Raw genomic sequence first — 18567 nt, forward strand, 5'->3', positions numbered from 1 at the left:
CAAAATTTACTGGAGTCTTCCGTGGCGTAATATATGACCCTGGTGAATATATGGTGAGAATCCATGAAGTAATTTTGACGTAATCCTTCAAAGGCTGTATAAAGTGAAACTTGATCCAGAATCAGGATCCGGATAGGGATCATTTTCAAATTTAATGGAGTCTTCTATGGCCTAATATGTATCTGTGGTGAAAAATTCATCTAAATCTGTGCGGTAGTTTTGATGTTATCCTGCTAATAGTAATCCTTCAAAGCCTATATAAAGTGAAACTTGATCCAGAATCTGGATCCAGATTGGGATCATATCCAAATTTAATGGAGTCTTACATGGCCTAATATGTCTCTGTGGTGAAAATTTCATCAAAATCTGTGCAGTAGTTTTGATGTAATCTTGCTAACAGACAGACAAATAAATAAACCCTGATGATTTTATTATGTCCTTGGTGGACGTAATAAGCACTGCATCATGTTTTCAAATTGGAACTGTTAGGGTGTACAGCATGTTTATGATTGTGATAAAAAAAACGGTTGGGTTCATAAAGTTGTGATATAATCTTTATTAGTAATGTTTGTGACATGTGGCGTTGCAGAAAGAAACTGGAGACATTCATCACGAAATACCCCGCGCGCAGTATTATTTTCCATGCAAAGTGCAGTAATATATACTGGGATGGGGTGGGTATTGGTTGAAGCCTTATGTGTTTAATGTAAACTGGGATATACAATGAAAAAATTGGAGATTGGCATAATATTTATTTAGAGGATGTGACAAACAGACACCATAAAAGTCAGTCACAGTCGCCAGCCTTCAAAACTATTTCAACCACTGGTGACCTTGAAATGGAGGTCAGGTCACTGGCCTTCGAACCCATGTGAAGTACTCCTCCAAGGCATGTACCCACCAAATATGAAGTTTCTACGAGCAAAAGGTGCAGAGTTATGTTGTAGCAAAGGATGTGACAGTTGTGACCATGGTGACCTTGAAAAGTAGGTCAAGGTCACTGGCCTTCGAACCCATGCAAAGTACTCCTCCAAGGCATGTACCCACCAAATATGAAGTTTGTGCGAGCAATAGGTGCCGAGCTACGTTGTGGGAAGGATTGACAGTTGTGACCATTGGTGACTTTGAAAAGCAGGTCAGAACTGATGGACGGACGTGATCAAGAAGGGTACTCGTCAGGGAGGCCTATCCTCACCCTTCATCTTCAATCTTCTATATCAGGACCTCGTGCAGGAACTGTCAGATATGCATTGTGGATATCTCCATTGGTGACACTACCTACAACCTGTGTTGTACGCGGCACGATTTGCCTCCTCTGTATTTGACCATCTCTGGGCTGCAGAAGCTCATAGATGCAGCGGATCGCTATATTAATCGACACGGACTTCGCTTTAATCCGACGAAAACTACATGTGTGACATTTGGGAGAAGCTGTTTCTCAGAATGGAGGTGGACTCTCGGTGGTATCCAGCTCACTGAAAATTCCGAAGTGAAGCACCTTGGTGTCATCCTTGCAAACAATATGCGCAGCCACGCTGAAGCTAGGATCCAAGCGGCTCGTAGAGCATTTTACTGTCTGCAGGGCGCAGGTCTCTGCGTCAACGGCTGTAACCCTGGTACCATTACCTGTATTTATACTGCAGCTCTTCGTCCTGTGTTGACATACGGTCTTGAGTGTATATACCAGGGTAAAACCGTAATGAATCAGCTCGAGGTTACCCAGGCAAAATTTCTTAAATCTGGTGTAGGTGTTAAGTCATATTGTAAAAATGTTCTACTACTTCAGGCTCTAAACATAGATCAGGTTCATACTTATGTTGAGATGCAACAGCTTTCTCTGTTTAAGTCTATGTTTTTATCATCTTCACGTACTCATGTTTTATGTAAATATCTTCTCACTCGCGTTTTTAAAGGTGAAAACTCTAGTCAAAAGAATTTAGTGTCTGCTGTTATTCAAACATCTAATAAGTACAACATATCGCTGGCCAGATATCTCTGTGAGAACTCGTACAAAGGTGTATGTAAACGTACGTTACGTTTGAGACCAGAGTGTGGTATCTCGGACAGTGTCAAGTATTTTTTGTTTACTAGTCACGATATATCAATGGTCAATAATCTTTTGTCTCCATTCTAGTCCAGATCATTTCTATTTTGTTATTATCATGTTGTTGTTTTGTAATGCTTTTATCATGTGTTTTTATGTCTCCATTGGAGGTTTAATAAAATCAAATCAAATCAAATAAAAAGTGGCACCACAAGAGATCACACCTATAAAGACTATTTTTTTAAAAAGTTATGTTGTTGGTTCCCTCTGGTGCTTTTTATGACATGGTCAATCTCTGTCTGGCATAATAATAATAATAATAATAATAATAATAATAATAATAATAATAATAATAATTGTTTGTATCTTAAGGTGAACCCGAGAAGCCACTTGAGAGTTTCACCCATTTGGCGATAGTAGCCATCTGTGCAACGCTGTTTCTTGGTCTTTTGGCATTACTTGTACTGCTGCTGAAGAACTGCAGAAAACGTAAGTGTATAAATGAGATTTGTCACAACTTGTTTCACGTTTTTGCGCTTTTATTTATGATCAGACAAAGATGTCATTGATAATGTGTTTTATTTATTTAATTTTCTTTCTAGGAGTAAATGTAGATGTAGAGTCTGCATGCATGTAAGTAGAAGTTTAACACAAATCATTGCTTATAAGTAAAATGTCACAAGCAGTAGTTACAGACAGGTGACAATTTAGGGAAATTCTGAGCAAATGACATGAAAAACGTAAGCTATGCATCCACAGACGTCATATTCCTAAGTTCCCTAAATTAGCCATTCCCAAACTTAAGGCCCCTTCACACATAGTACGAATAAGTACAAATCAGGGCGAATCATGGCGGAACAGCTCATATGAGTGAACCACAAAAACATTGAGCCAATGGGCAGGCATGAACGATGCCGCTGCAATGGTTTTGTGCACACGGTGTAACGACATCACGCAGCTGCTGTGAAAAAAAAAATACATGATGTGACGGTTCCGTGCACACAGGAACACAGTGCGAGCAGCTGTAGCATGTGTAACCACACTGCGCCGCTGCTGTCAAAAAAAACAACATGCGACCCACAGGATTCGAACCTGCAATGTCCAAAAGCTCTGATTGCCAGCCAGAAACGTTACCACTGAGCTACCATTGCTGTCCTATAAAAGGTGTGTGAAAATGCCTGATATCAAGAAAGACATGGACGTATTGCACGTGTCATGCCTGACACACGCGTCTTATGGACAGCACGCCGCAGGACAGACACCACGTCATGTGGAACAAAGCTCACGTGGGTGATGTGACTGTGCTGTGTGTGCTGATCTGACGGTCCGTTTTGCCTGTCAATATTTGCGCCATGTGTGTGCTCGCTGCAGCCCATTGCAACAGCAATATATGTTTTTATGTATGTCCACATGAGGACAGCAAGCAGACACACGTGTGTCACAGTGGACAGTTGTTAGGTCATGTCTGTCCAAACACGGTACATGTTCTCCAGCTGGGACGTCCATAACCAGAGCTCTCTACAGCCGCTCCTGTAGGCGGCCGCACCCCCTGTCAGTTCAGTGCACCAACGTGTCACTGTGTCTGTTCGCAAAGCCACACTCGTGGGGGCACTTAGACAAATTTCACATCCAGCTCGAAAGTGATTGTCTGCTGACTGTTGTCGTGCTAATAGCGTGAATGGCCACACATTTTCTAAGTGCCAAGTGAACGGTGTTAGATGTTAGTGTGTGTGACCTGGAATTTGACGGACACCTGCTGTGAGAGGGTTCGATGGGCTCTCACAGGACACACTTTGTCTTTTAGCCGCTGGTGTGTGCAAATAGTTGTAGCAACAGGTGTATGAGGCGTTGGAGGCAGCTACAATTTTAAACATATTGGATACAATTCCTGCTTCATGCACAGTTTGACCACATTCGTACTATGTGTGAAGGGGACCTTAAGAACATTGTGGGTCCACTTTGAAATCTTCTGCAGTTCACCCAAACCCTTAAATAACAGTTTTGTTGTCATGTCACTAAGATGAAGTATTGTCATATGTATTATGTTAAACTGGGGCAGATAAATGAAGAATAACATGTAATTTAAATCCCATGGCTTTTAATTACTATTTCTAATTTAATTTTAAAAGTAATAAATATTTTTGGGTAGTTTTAAGTTTTATTACAAAACTGAAGATCAAAGATGTTTTTATTTACAACCCCAATTCCAATGAATTGTAACTCAACTCAATAAGTGTTTGGGAACTGAGGACACTAATTGTTGAAGCTTTGCAGGTGGAATTCTTTCCCATTCTTGCTTGATGTACGCCTTCAGTTGTTCAACAGTCCGGGGTCTCCGTTGTTGTATTTTGCGCTTCATAATGCGCCACACATTTTCAATGGGCAACAGGTCTGGACTGCAGGCAGGCCAGTCTAGTACCCGCACTCTTTTACTATGAAGCCACACTGTTGTAACACGTGCAGAATGTGGCTTGGCATTGTCTTGCTGAAATAAGCAGGGACGTCCCTGAAAAAAGACGTTGCTTGGATGGCAGCATGTGTTCCTCCAAAACCTGGATGTACCTTTCAGCATTGATGGTGTCATCACAGATGTGTAAGCTATCCATGCCATGGGCACGAACACACCCCATACCATCACAGATGCTGGCTTTTGAACTTTGTGCTGGTAACAATCTGGATGGCCTTTCTCCTATTTTGTCCTGAGAACATGACGTCCATGATTTCCAACAACAATTTGAAATGTGGACTTATCAGACCACAGCACACTTTTCCACTTTGTGTCTGTCCCTTTCAACTGAGTTTGGCCCAGAGAAGGCGGTGGCATTTCTGGATGTTGTTGATGTATGGCTTTCACTTTGCATGGTAGAATTTTAACTTGCACTTGTAGATGTAGCGACGAACTGTGTTAAGTGACAATGGTTTTCTTAAGTGTTCCTGAGGTAAGATCCTTTACACAATGATGTTGGTTTTTAATGCAGTGCCGCCTGAGGGATCGAAGGTCATGGGCATTCAATGTTGGTTTTTGGCCTTGCCGCATACATGTATAAAGTTTTCCACATTCTCTGAATCTTCTGATTATATTATGGACTGTAGATGATGGAATCCCTAAATTTCTTGCAATTGAATGTTGAGAAACATTATTCTTAAACTGTTGGACTATTTGGGGATGCTCCTTTTATACCCAATCATGACACTCACCTGTTTCCAATTAGGTGTTCTTTGAGCATTCATCAACTTTCCCTTTTTTGAAACGTGTTCCATTTATTAATTTATATAGCACCATCTCACGACAGAGTCGCCCCAAGGTGCTTCACATAACACAATTTATAACAACAGAGTAAATTAAATTGAAAAAGGGCACAATAAAAAGGTAAAACACAGTAGAATAAAAGACATTACAAGGCAAACATAAAAACAGAATAAATTAATGATCAGACAGTCTAAAAAAGTGGGTCTTCAGTCTTGATGGTAAAAGTCTCCACCGTGTCAGACTGCCTTATAGCTGCAGGTGGATCATTCCAGAGAGTAGGGCCACAGTAGGAGAAGTCTCTATACCCCACAGACGTCTTATTCACCCTTGGAACACACAGAAGCCCTGCGCCCTGCGAACGCAAGAGCTGCGCCTGTAAGTAGGGCTTGACCAAGTCCGCCAGGTAGGAAGGAGCCAGTCCATGAACAATTTATAGACCAGCAACAGGACTTTAAAATCCGATTAAGCCAGAATGGGGTAATGTGGTCAAACTTTCTGCTTTGTGTCAAATGTCTGGCAGCAGCATTCTGCACTAACTGTAGACCCCTAATGCTGGACTGCAGCAGACCAGAAAATAAAGCATTACAATAATCCAATCTGGAAAAGATAAATGCATGTATCAAAGTCTCAGCATCACCCATAGACACAATGGGACGAATCCTCGCTATGTTTCGCATATGGAAGAAGGCAGTCCTCGTAATATCTCTAATATGGAGGTCAAAGGACAACGCAGGATCAAAAAGTACCCCAAGAGTCCTCACCTTGTCCGTATGATGTATAACACACTAACCCAAACTAAGTGCCAGCTGGTTAAATTGATGCCGATGTCTGGCTGGACCAAGAACCATCATTTCAGTCTTATCAGAATTTAAGAGTAGGAAGTTACTAGACAACCAACTTCTCACAGATACAAGTCAATCTTCTAAGGATTTTATATGGGTAAGATTACCAGCAGTTATCGGCATGTACAATTGAGTATCATCAGCATAGCAATGAAAGGCAATCCCATAATGCCACAGAATATGCCCAAGGGGCGCTATATAAAGTGAGAAACGCAAGGGGCCTAACACAGACCCTTGTGGAACCCCAAATTTCATTTCACCAAGGCCAGAGGTAGTGTTATTATACGCAACACAATAAGAACGACTTGACAAATATGACGTCAACCAAGCAAGGACACTTCCAGTAATCTCAAAGTAATTTTCCAGCCTATCAAGTAAAACACGATGATCCACAGTATCAAATGCAGCACTAAGATCTAAAAGCACTGTCTCTGTGGAGTGATGTTTTCTAAAAGCAGACTGCAGTGGCTCAAAAAGATCATTCTCAGTAAGATGGTCCACAAGCTGCTGTGAAACCACTTTTTCCAGAATTTTAGAGCAGAATGACAGATTTGATATCAGCCTATAATTATTCAATACACCAGGGTCAAGACTAGATTTCTTAAGCAATGGTTTAATCACTGCAGATTTAAAACACAGAGGAACAGAACCAGAGGTTAATGAAAGATTATTTCCAGCATAGTCGGCCCAAGAACAGGCCATAAGTCCTTAAACAACTTTGTTGATATAGGATCAAATAAGCAGGTTGTGCTTTTTGTAGATGTCACGAGCTTCACCAGCACATCTAGTGAAATAGTATCAAATTCTGTAAATCTAGGTTATATGCTGAGATATGCTCAGTCTAATGTCTTCTATTTTCTTTTCAAAGTAATCCAAGAAGTCCTGAGCTACAAATGGAGAATGACTAACAAGTGGCTGTCCATGGATAGGAAATGCTACCGTGTCACACAAAAATTTTGAGTTGTGCTTGTTTTTATTGATCAAATCCGAATAGCAGGCCCGCTTTGTAGTCCATAATGAATGCTTATACTCTACGACTGCATCATGCCATGCAAGATGGAACACCTCTAATTTAGAACTACGCCACTTGCGTTCCAGACTTCTATCCTTCTGTCTGAGGTCCTGCAAGTAACCACTGAACCAAGGCAACTGCAGTTTGGGAAGGCAAGGCCTTAATAGAGGAGGCGCAATCTTATCAAGTGTAGTTTTGAGTACTAAATTTAGATTATCCACCATACTGTCTACTGATTGAGCATTTTGCAAAGCTGAAGCTAAAAGGTCAGGCAATCTAGCTTTGAATTCAGTCCTAGTTGAAGGTTTAATGTGTTACCGCAGTAACAAGTAAGGTTGTTGCTCCACTAAACGCGGCAGCGTAAATGTGAACCTAATAAGTGAGTGGTCAGAGACGTCCGATAGAAGGGGCAAGATGCCAATATTTGTGACAGCAAACACACGTACAAGAACCAAATCTAGGGTATTCCTACCAATGTGCGTCAAGCCCTGAATACATTGCTGAAATCCCAATGCATTCACAATTTCCATAAATGATTTACACAGGGGATCAGAGGGCCTATTCATATGAATATTAAAATCACCAATGATTAAAATATTATCAGCACTAGTTGACAGGTTAGAGATAAATGCACCAAATTCATCCAAAAATTCAGAATGTGGGCCAGGGGGCCTACAAACAATGACAAAATCACACAACTGATGTCCATACATCTGCCCCAGACAATATGTAGCATCATGGGCAGAGCGGAGAATCAGATGCTTAAATGATTTATACTTGTGACCCCCAACAGTTAATAAACTAAACCTAGACCTATAAATAAAAGCAACACCCCCACCTTGCCTTGCACCACGGGAAACATGACTAAATGTGTATGCCGGTCAGCAGGCCTCATTCAGGGGAAGGACAACTGTAGGCCTAAGCCAGGTTTCACACAAACCAATCATATCTAAATGGTGATCCACAATTAGCTCATTGATCAACATAGATTTTGAAGACAGTGATCTGATATTAATAAAACCCAAACTAAGGACCTCGGTAGAGTTGACAATTGGACTGTTACAGGCATCCATTTCAAAATGAGCAAATATTTGCACAAAAACAAAAAAGTCTATCAGTTTGAACATTAAATATCTTGTGTTTGTGGTGTATTCAATTGAATATAGTTTGAAGAGGATTTGCAAATCATTGTATTCTGTTTTTATTTCCATTTCACACAACGTCCCAACTTCATTGGAATTGGGGTTGTACTTTCTTTTCATGAGCTCTCATGGCCTACCTACCGTACCTTCATTGCCCAACAGTGGGCTATGGCCCACACTTTGGGAATCACTGCCCTAAATCAATCTAACATTCCTTAAGGTCCTCCCCATGGGAAACTATATTCCTTATCATATTCCTTTTCTATATGTCTAGGTTGTCATACTCAAGATAAGAATGTCATGAATTATTGACACAAAGATACAAAAAATAACTACAAAATTGCACTGGCTATGGTTTAGTATAGTACAGTAATATGTTTATGTTTAACCCATTGTGAAACAAGTCCATTTTTATCAAGTTGTTCAAACAAGTGGCTGGATACAAGTACACTCCCTTCATATAACTGTTTACTATAGACTGTATATATACTGGACAAAACCCGCATGATGTCACCCACAGGTTTCTGTAGAGATCTGGAAGAAACAATATGAAGTCCATATCTGGGCGTTGGCTATGTTGGCAGCACAGACTCTGTTTTGTTTCACTACACACCCATAAATGGACAGAGAGGTGGTGGCTCAGTTGTGTGAAGGAAGAAGTCTGAACACGTCTCTACCTTCAAGTCCGAACCAGTTAAGCTAACAAGCTAACCTTAGTTTGGGTGTTTATTAAATCATATTTTTGGGGACTGCAAAGTGGTTCTCATTACAGTTCACCTTTGTGTGGGCATTAAAAATTATGAGCCGCTTATTTTCTCAGTAATCGTGCATTAATGGCACCACATGGATGAAGCTTAAAGTGCTAAGGCCTAAGTACACAATATTACTATTGCATGAATATTGCACAGTGAAGCCATTTATTGTCAAACAAACTGTTTACTCATTTTAAATCATAATGACAACAGAAACTACCTAAAAAGTTTACCTACCTCTTTTCTTAATACTGTGTATTGCCCCTTTAACATCAATGACAGCTTGGAGTCTTTTGTGGTAGTTGTGTGGGACGAGGCTCTCTGGTGGGTAAACTGCCACTGAATATGTTTGGACTTTATTTCCATCAGTTACAAAGAAATACAAACAGTATGGCACTCTATGGTAAATCTGGATGGAGTAGACAGATCTCAAAAACTGAGTGATTGTGCAAGAAGGAGAAGCGTGAGGAAAGACACCAAGACACCCAGACAACCCAGAAGAAGTTATAGGCTTATGTAGCTATGACTGGAGAAATTGTGCACAGTGCCAATTCTGCATTTTGCATCACCACTCTTAGCTTCATAGTGGAGTAGAGAAGGATTTTCTTTCACCAAAACAGATCAAATCCAGGCTTGCATCTCAGATGTACCTTTTGGCAATTTGTAGATAAACTTTCAGGTCTTCTTTTTAAGAAAATCCTCCTCCATACAACTTCATCATGAAGCTGTATAACTGGAGCTCTGACAGAGTGATCATCAAGTTCTTGGTCACCTCCCTGACTAAGTCCCTTCTCCCATGATCGCTCAGTTTAGACAGGTGGTCAGCTATAGGAAGAGTCCCGGTGGATCCAAACTTCTTCCATTTATGGTTGATGGAGGCCACTGTGCTCATTGGGACCTTCAAAGCAAAAATGTTCTGTACCCTTCCCCAGATTTGTGTCTTGAGATGATCCTGTCTGCTGGGTCTACAGACAATTCCTTTGACTTCATGCTTGGTTTGTGCTCTGACATGCACAGTAAATGGTGGGACCTTATATGTAGACAGGTGTGTGCCTTTCCAAATCAGGTTCAATCAACTGAATTTACCCCAGGTGGACTCCAATTAAGCTGTAGAAACATCTCAAGGATGATCAGTGACAACAGGATGCACCTAAGCTCAATTTTGAGCTTCATGGCAAAGGCTGTGAATACTTAGAAATTAAGAAATTTGCAAAAAACAACAAAAAAAACAAAACAACAAAAAAACCCCTTTTTCACAATATCATTATGGGGTATTGTGTGTAGAATTTTGAGGAAAAATAAATTTGATCCATTTTGGAATAGGGCTGTAAAAAAATGTGGAAAAAGTGAAGTGCTGTGAATACTTCTGGATGCACTATTTATTATTATTATTATTATTTATTGATTATTTTCTGTCCAGGGAACATTTGAATACACCCAATGGAGGGGGCAGAGTCATCTTGAAGGTACAGTGTCTGGGATTGCTGTTGGGACTCAACCGCACAGTCCGTTCCAGGATTTAAAAATGAATGACAGGTCCATGTCACTCAAAAAAACAATGTTGTGGCTACCAGTGGGTCTGGACACAGTCTGCACTGCTGCCGACTGTTTGAGTGCTGCATGTTAATGTTTCAGCTACAGTTATAAATGTATCATCTGTTTGATGAAGTAGCTGTTGTTAGTATCAGGGTGACAAAAAAATGACAACTCTTTCAAAGTTTTTCAGCCAGTCGGTCTGTTCTGGTTATTCTGGATGAGAAATGTTTCTCATGTGGAAACACTGACATTTTTGAGAGAAAACCCATTTTGAAAATAACTTGACTTTGTGAAGAAAAAGCTTCCTTTAGTGGCCTCTAGAGGCCGAAGTATGCTCTGCAGCATTTGTTGCATATGAAGTGATTGTTTACTCACTTTTATAAAGGTTTTAACTTTAGCAGCAATAGATTTTTGTCTCACATTTTGTCGGTGCAAATAAGATTTTTGATGATCATATCCTAAAGTAGCCTGGTCTTTAATATTCTGTTACCCCTTAGTATTTTACATGATCAAAAGAAAGTATATTGTTTTACTTTACTCAACATGAACAGTATACTGTGACTTTTCCTCTCCAAATTGTTTACACTGTGAAACAAACGCTGCTTTAAATATTATACGATCAACAATTTTTTAAAGTAAATATGTAACTTAACGTTGGTCAGTTTTATTAGTAAGGGATGTTGTATTCTCACGAAGATGTTCTCATTGGACTGTTGGTTTTCTTAGACACTGTAGTATTTTTTTGTGATTCTACTGAATTGTGCAATATAGAAAAAAAAATAAGAAGTTCATTATTATCATTGATATCAAACTGGTCTTAAGCTGAGATTAGTTTTTATTTAGGTGTTTTTGCACTGCTTTTCATGCCCCCCCCCCCCCCTCCCAATTTGGTGCCTGCATGCAATTTACTGATTAAACTATTTATTTTATGTTTTGTGTTTTCTTTAAATATATTTCTGTTTAAATTATTTATTTTTTTATATGAATGCTTCTTGAGCACTTGCCTTCATCTTACTGAAAGTCTGCTTTTCTTTTTTTTTTTTTAATAAATGGATATTGATATTCAACGCTCTTCTTGGATTACTGGTATAACTTCCACATTCATTTTATGAAAAGGACAGAAAAAAATATGATGGTATCATTCGCATTCCCACTGCATGGAAATGTACAGTACTTGCATCAGTAAACCTTCATTTTTTTTCAATAAATTGGAGAAAAATGGTTGTACATTTTGGACACTTGGATACAAGATGTTGTTATTTGTAGACAGATGTCATAAATAAAAATGTCAAGAAAGAAGATTTTGCCAATAATCAATCTGATGGAACCTCCGTAGAATAAAAACAAAATAAATAAAAAATCAGGCATGACAGATCTTAGACTTTACATCTCAGCCCAGTCTTTTTTTTTTTTTTTTTTGAGTTCTTCATTTTTTTGGGGAGGTGCTACAACAACTGAATCTGGATGTTGATTTTAGTGCAATGGATAACAGAAAAAAATATTTCAAATGGTGATGCAAGCACCAAATATGGTGCAAATACTCCTGAGATATGACTATTTTGAAAAGACAGGGTGTCCACTTGAATCTTCAATAGGCAGCCAGGTAGGGGTCAATTGAAGAATTACACAGGAATCAAAATGTAAAAATGCTCTAATCATATTAAAAACTATATCACATTATTTGTCTGATCAGAAACATACCAAAAAGGCATAGTTTGGACTATTTAAGACTGAATTCTATGGAGTTTTGGGGTAAAAACAGCAAGAATGGTGACAAAGGTTAATTTCAGTTTGTACAGGGGTCAAAAGTAAAGTTATTCCATTTTTGGTAAAAGTGCTATTTGGCACGTTTGCCCTTCCTGACGAAACTCCAGATGCCCTTGGAGAATGAGCACAGGTGGACTTTAATGGGAAACCTTCTGTTTTGGAAGCAAGTGTATTCATCATTTTGAACCAAAAAACAAAAACAAAAACCCCCAGTGTAACCTTGATCAAAATGTTCATCACTCAATCTCCTTCCTGTCAAAGGGGCCCAAAGACAAGGGCAAAATGGCAAAGATGACAGCATTACCCCTGTAGCCTTGGTGAAGGTTTTCCCATTCTAAAGAATGTTGGTGCCATTTGCATTTATTACGCTTGCCTCCTGATGAGAACATCCCCAAATCTCCAAGTACATCTGAAGTTGTGTCAAGAAGAAGGACATCCGGTATAAAACTTTTGCCATATTAACAAAATATGGACCCTCACTGTGGCAAAGCCAACCAAAACAAGAGGAGAAAAAGGAAATATGAATTAGTATTTTTAATGCTAATTCACCAAATTGTGAATATGTGTGTAACAGTACAGCAGAAAATTTTAACAATCCTATGCTGTTTTTTGCATTTGCAGAGTTTCTGATATGTTGATTGATTTATTGTCTCACAAATTGAAGGCCGATCACAGCAAAGCTTAACTCTGAGCAGGCCGATCACTGGGGAGCTGGATGAGGCTGAAGGTCAGGTTTGTTTGTTTTTTTAAATGAGGGATCAGAAAATCTGCACTCAGTCCTCCCCCACACCCTCCCCAAATTTACACAATTTGGCTGTCTTGTTTTTAAGATGTTTAATCAGAGAAATTGATCCATTAAAAAAAAAAAAAATTTTTTTTCTGGATGTAATATGATTTTCTTGCCACTAGATAGAGTCCCAGCACCACAGAAGTAAAGAGTAGCCTCAGCGTGTCCACAGCCATGGCCCTCAGCAGACTGTGAAACTTGAGAGGGAAGCCGCCAAGAAAGTGTGACAGTTATTGTTTAGGCCTCGGTGGCTGTGAGTGGAAAGAGTGCAGAGATTGGGTGGCTGTCTTTGTGTTCTGTGGCTCCAGTTTTTAGGAAAGCCTTTCCTTGCCATCAATCCCTGGGTTTTTCTTGGTGGGGGTGGATGGAGGCATAGAAAATTTGTTAAGGGAGTTGAAAGTCCATGTTTCCCAGCGACAGCCCCAAAACATCACTGCTCTAGAGGAGATCTGCATGGAGGAAAGGGCCAAAATACCAGCTACAGTGTGTGCAAACCTGGTGAAGACTTACAGGAAATGTTTGACTTCTGTCATTGCCAACAAAGATTATGTTACAAAGTACTGAGTTGAACTTTTGTTATTGACCAAATACTTATTTTCCACCATAATTTACAAATAAATTCTTTAAAAATCCTACAATGTGATGTCCTGGATTTTTTTTTTTCTCATTTTGTCTCTCATAGTTGAAGTGTACCTACGAAGAAAATTACAGACCTCTCTCATCCTTCTAAGTAGGAGAACTTGCACAATCAGGGACTGAATAAATACTTTTTGGCCCCACTGTACATGGGATGTGTTGTTGCCAGTGATGCCGGTAACGCGTTACTCTAATCTGACCACTTTTTTTAGTAACGAGTAATCTAACGCGTTAATCTTTCCAAATCAGTAATCAGATTAAAGTTACTTCTCCATGTCACTGGTGTTACTATTTTTTCATTGTGGGTCGATAACAGCATTAAACTTGGTCTGTGGGCAGGAGGTCGGGGTTCGACTGAACTGCCCACTTTAAGTGAGCTGTGAGCTTTTAATCCGCGGTTTTTTGCAGCTGCTCGATTCGTCCTCACGTCTTAAAGCACGGTGATCAGCACACCTGCACTGAGCTTTACAAAGACATTTTTATACTTTTTTCCTTTATTTAGAGCTGAGCTGAGCCGCTCTGTATCTGGTCGTTAAAAACAGCTGATCCTCCGCGACGCGTCAACAACTAACACTATTTTCCACTCAAATGCACCTAAACTCTCTTTCTGAGGACCACATGATGTGAAAACGCAATAAAACTTTCTTACCTGTAAATCTGGTCATGTTTTCTGCATAAATAAATGTTATCCATTCTTTGTGCTCAAACGCCAAAGCAGGGGCGAATCCAGTAGAATGGGGGCGTGGGGGAGGGATGTGCCCCCCCCACAACACCCCTAGATTAAAGGTGCAATTTTGAAGCCGTTTTTTACTACAACTAATATTGCTTAAAATAATAATTTCGACAAGTAAAATGTTTAGAGAGAATTTAAATGTTAGAAAAATGTTAGAATTTAATAGTTACCTTTATAAACAATGTAGGCTCGAAATTGCAAGTTTTACTGTTACAGTGCTGTCAACAGTTAAATATGAGGTCAAGAAAGACGTCTTTATTTTACTTTTTATAAAACAAGTATTTATTTTCATTGAAGTAAAGAAAGGGTGACTATAAAGTGAGTTTTGGCAAAACAGGTATCATTGTCATGTTGAGGTGGCAGAGGGTTGTTGTGGGCAGCTGGGAAAAGTAACTAAAAAAGTAACTAGTAATCTAACTTAGTTACTTTTACAATTGAGTAATCAGTAAAGTAACTAAGTTACTTTTTCAAAGTAACTGTGGCAACACTGGTTGTTGCAATATCGGGCAACTTCCAGTTGTGTTAAGTTTATATTATACATGTATATGAAAATCCAACACTTTAAGGTAAGAATTCTCATTTTAACTTAGAATGTACTCTCTTCACATTTCTGCACAGTTCAGCTCTCAGTGCTCAGATGCTGGTGTAACTGTGGATGATGTTTATGCACCAAGGTCTTCCTTAGTTCAGGTCAGGTCGGGAAACATGCAGTGGTGCAGTGCGTTACCGCATCTACCACATCACGTAACTGCCTTAGACAACCACCCAGAAAGACAACCAATCCATCCCATCTTCTCAAAAGTAACCATCTACGGCAGCCACATGATGCATGAGTGTTCCCATGGACTTCTCCAGCTGCTAGGCTCCTCAACACTGAGACCCCTACATAGTAGTTTATGTCCACAGAAAGGTGTCATCACTGGTGTTCTGTCACAATGCAATTAGTACTCCTCCTTTTAATGTCTTTCAGTAACTGTTTGTTTTAAATGAAGTCACTCCAGCGATACCCAAGAATTCTCCAAAGAGACCTTGTACCAAAGATGTGCAGTCATGACCTTAGGTCACTGGTTAGCACCCAGCAAGCACCAGGATCTGAAAGAACTGGACTTTTGTTCTCCAGCAAAGGTATCAGCATCCCTAAACACCTCTGCCCTCATGACCTTATGACTCCATAAACTCTTCTCAATCATCTCTTGATCTCAAAGGCTGAGGAGCCACCGTCTCCGGGTTTGAGATTATCCTGGAGCAAGACTATAAGATCCAGGCTTTCAGTGACTTCCTGGACTTGGCCATCAGAACTGTGTCCATATGCGGGGAAAGAGACAGTTACATATCTCAGCAGCTCTTCCTTTAGTTCCCATTTCTCCTGACTGAAAATATGTCGTATCATGTCATGACCACAATCCTCCATACTGACCACGACTCACGAGAGCTGTGTACCACTTCTAGAAGGAAGAGGAGAGAATGGTAGGACTTTATGTAAAGCTGCATTATGACAAAAGAGCTGGAAATTCATCACAAGTCTATTTATTGGATCATTTTACTGTTTATTGAAGGAGGAAAGACCCGTCTGTCTGAAACAGGCCACTGTTTACATACACATCACAGAATAGACTTTTCTTTCTGTCAAATCCTTTCACTTCGTATTATGTGGATTATAATAATAATAATAATGAATTGGATTTCTAGAGCACTTTTCAAGAAACCCAAAGCGCTTTATCAGTTGTATTATTCATTCACTTGCATATTCACATACATCGGTGGCGGTAAGCTGCTAGTGTAGCCACAGATGCCCTGGGGCAAACTGATGGAAGCGTGGCTGCCATTCATGAAGACATTAAAACCACTAAACATTTGACTCATGGTCCCAACATGAAACTTTAGTCACTCATGGTAATAGCAACATGACTTATCTAAACTGGATAAATGAATTGAGCTACAAAAACACAATAAATCAGTAATACTGACAACACTGTTAAAGTAACATAAACCATAATAACAACATTTAAAAAGCTCCAAACCCCAAACTCCCATGTTGCATTGCAGCACGGTATCTATTGTTTATTGGTAAAATTGCTAAAAATATTAGTCCTATCAACTTTCTGTTTTCGCAGTGTTCATCCTTGACCCAAAATACATTAGCATGCCAAATGGCAAATGTCAGCTCTCCCTGGTTTTTGCGTGATTGAAGCCAAACTCACTCACACAGAGGCCACTTGGCTATTATAATATATATAATGCTTGGATTTCAGTAGAAACTAAATTTTCTTATTTTTGTGAAATTTGAAAGGGCCTATAGCTTTTGCTTTTATATGCATTGGATGTGTTTTTAACATATCTTTGTTTGCAGTGATCAGGGTAGCTCTCCTAATTTAGGTGTAGCTCTTTGTACAATGACAGTAAAGGCTTTCTATTATATCTGGATGAAATTTTCACAGTTGACATGAAAACAGAAGAGGAGCCTTTCTTGTCATTGAACATCCTCAAATACACATACAACCCCAATTCCAATGAAGTTGGGATGCTGTGTAAAATGTAAATAAAAACAGAATACATGATTTGCAAATCCTCTTCAACCTATATTCAATTGAATACAACACAAAGACAAACTGATAAACTTTATTGTTTTTGTGCAAATATTTGCTCATTTTGAAATGGATGCCTGCAACACGTTTCAAAAAAGCTGGGACCTTTCCTTCTACAACACTCAATAAGCGTTTTGGGAATTGTGAGTATCATGATTGGGTATTAAAGGAGCATCCCCAAAAGTCTCAGCTATTCACAAGCAAAGATGGGGCGAGAATCACCACTTTGTGAACAACTGCGTGAAACTCTACCATGCAAAGCGAAAGCCATACATCAACAACATCCAGAAACACCACCACCTTCTCTGGGCCTGAGCTCATTTGAAATAGAAAGACGCAAAGTAGAAAAATGTGCTGTGGTCTGATGAGTCCATATTTTCCATATTTTGTCCTCTGGACAAAAGAGGAAAAAGACCATCCAGATTGTTACCAGCGCAAAGTTCAAAAACCAGCATCTGTGATGGTATGGGGGTGGTTCGTGCCCATGGCATGGATAGCTTACACATCTGTGATGACACCATCAATGCTGAAAGGTACATCCAGGTTTTGGAGGAACACATGCTGCCATCCAAGCAACGTCTTTTTTCAGGGACGTCCCTGCTTATTTCAGCAAGACAATGCAAAACCACATTCTGCACGTGTTACAACAGCATGGCTTCATAGTAAAAGAGTGCAGGTACTAGACTGGCCTGCCTGCAGTCCAGACCTGTTGCCCATTGAAAATGTGTGGGCATTATGAAGCGCAAAATACAACAACGGAGACCCCGGACTGTTGAACAACTGAAGGTGTACATCAAACAAGAATGGGAAAGAATTCCACTTACAAAGCTTCAACAATTAGTGTCCTCAGTTCCCAAATGCTTATTGAGTGTTGTTAGAAGGAAAGGTGTTGTAACACAGTGGTAAACATACCACTGTCCCAGCTTTTTTGAAACGTGTTGCAGGCATCCATTTCAAAATGAGCAAATATTTGCACAAAAGCAATAAGGTTTATCAGTTTGGACATTGAATATCTTGTCTTTGTGGTATATTCAATTGAATGTAGGTTGAAGAGGATTTGCAAATCATTGTATTCTGTTTTTATTTACATTTTACACAACGTCCCAACTTCATTGGAATTGGGGCTGTACATACAACAAAATGTGTCCTCTGCATTTAACCCATCCTAATTACAGTTAGACACAATCAAACCACTAGGAGCAGTGGGCAGCCACAGTCTGGCTCCACATGTATAGACCCTGTCTTGGTCAGGGGCAGAGCCTAAATAAGCATGTTTTTGATTGTTGGAGGAAATCAGAGTACCTGGAGGAAACCCACACAGATACAGGGAGAACATTCAAACTCCACACAGAAAGGCTGGGAAGCAATCACACAATCTTCTTGCTGAGGCACCTGTGCTAACCACTAATCCACCGTGCCACCATTAGGAAAGCTGCATTAGCATGCACAGCCGAGGCAAATATGATTGACCATTATGAATG

General features: G+C 39.7%; 1 protein-coding gene across 1 annotated transcript in view; it reads left to right on the forward strand.

Annotated features, from left to right (window-relative positions):
- The window catches only part of LOC117508090 (CD276 antigen-like), a 56586-nt gene extending 45995 nt beyond the window's left edge, over positions 1-10591 (forward strand). Inside the window, exons 6-8 of the mRNA XM_034167744.1 lie at positions 2417-2533; positions 2647-2677; positions 10463-10591. Of these exons, the coding sequence (XP_034023635.1) occupies positions 2417-2533; positions 2647-2677; positions 10463-10565 (251 nt within the window). The 3' untranslated portion in view covers positions 10566-10591. The remainder of the gene's footprint in view (positions 1-2416; positions 2534-2646; positions 2678-10462) is intronic.
- Positions 10592-18567: the final 7976 nt, after the last annotated feature.

Source organism: Thalassophryne amazonica, chromosome 4 (assembly GCF_902500255.1).
Source record: "Thalassophryne amazonica chromosome 4, fThaAma1.1, whole genome shotgun sequence".
NCBI lineage: Eukaryota > Metazoa > Chordata > Actinopteri > Batrachoidiformes > Batrachoididae > Thalassophryne > Thalassophryne amazonica.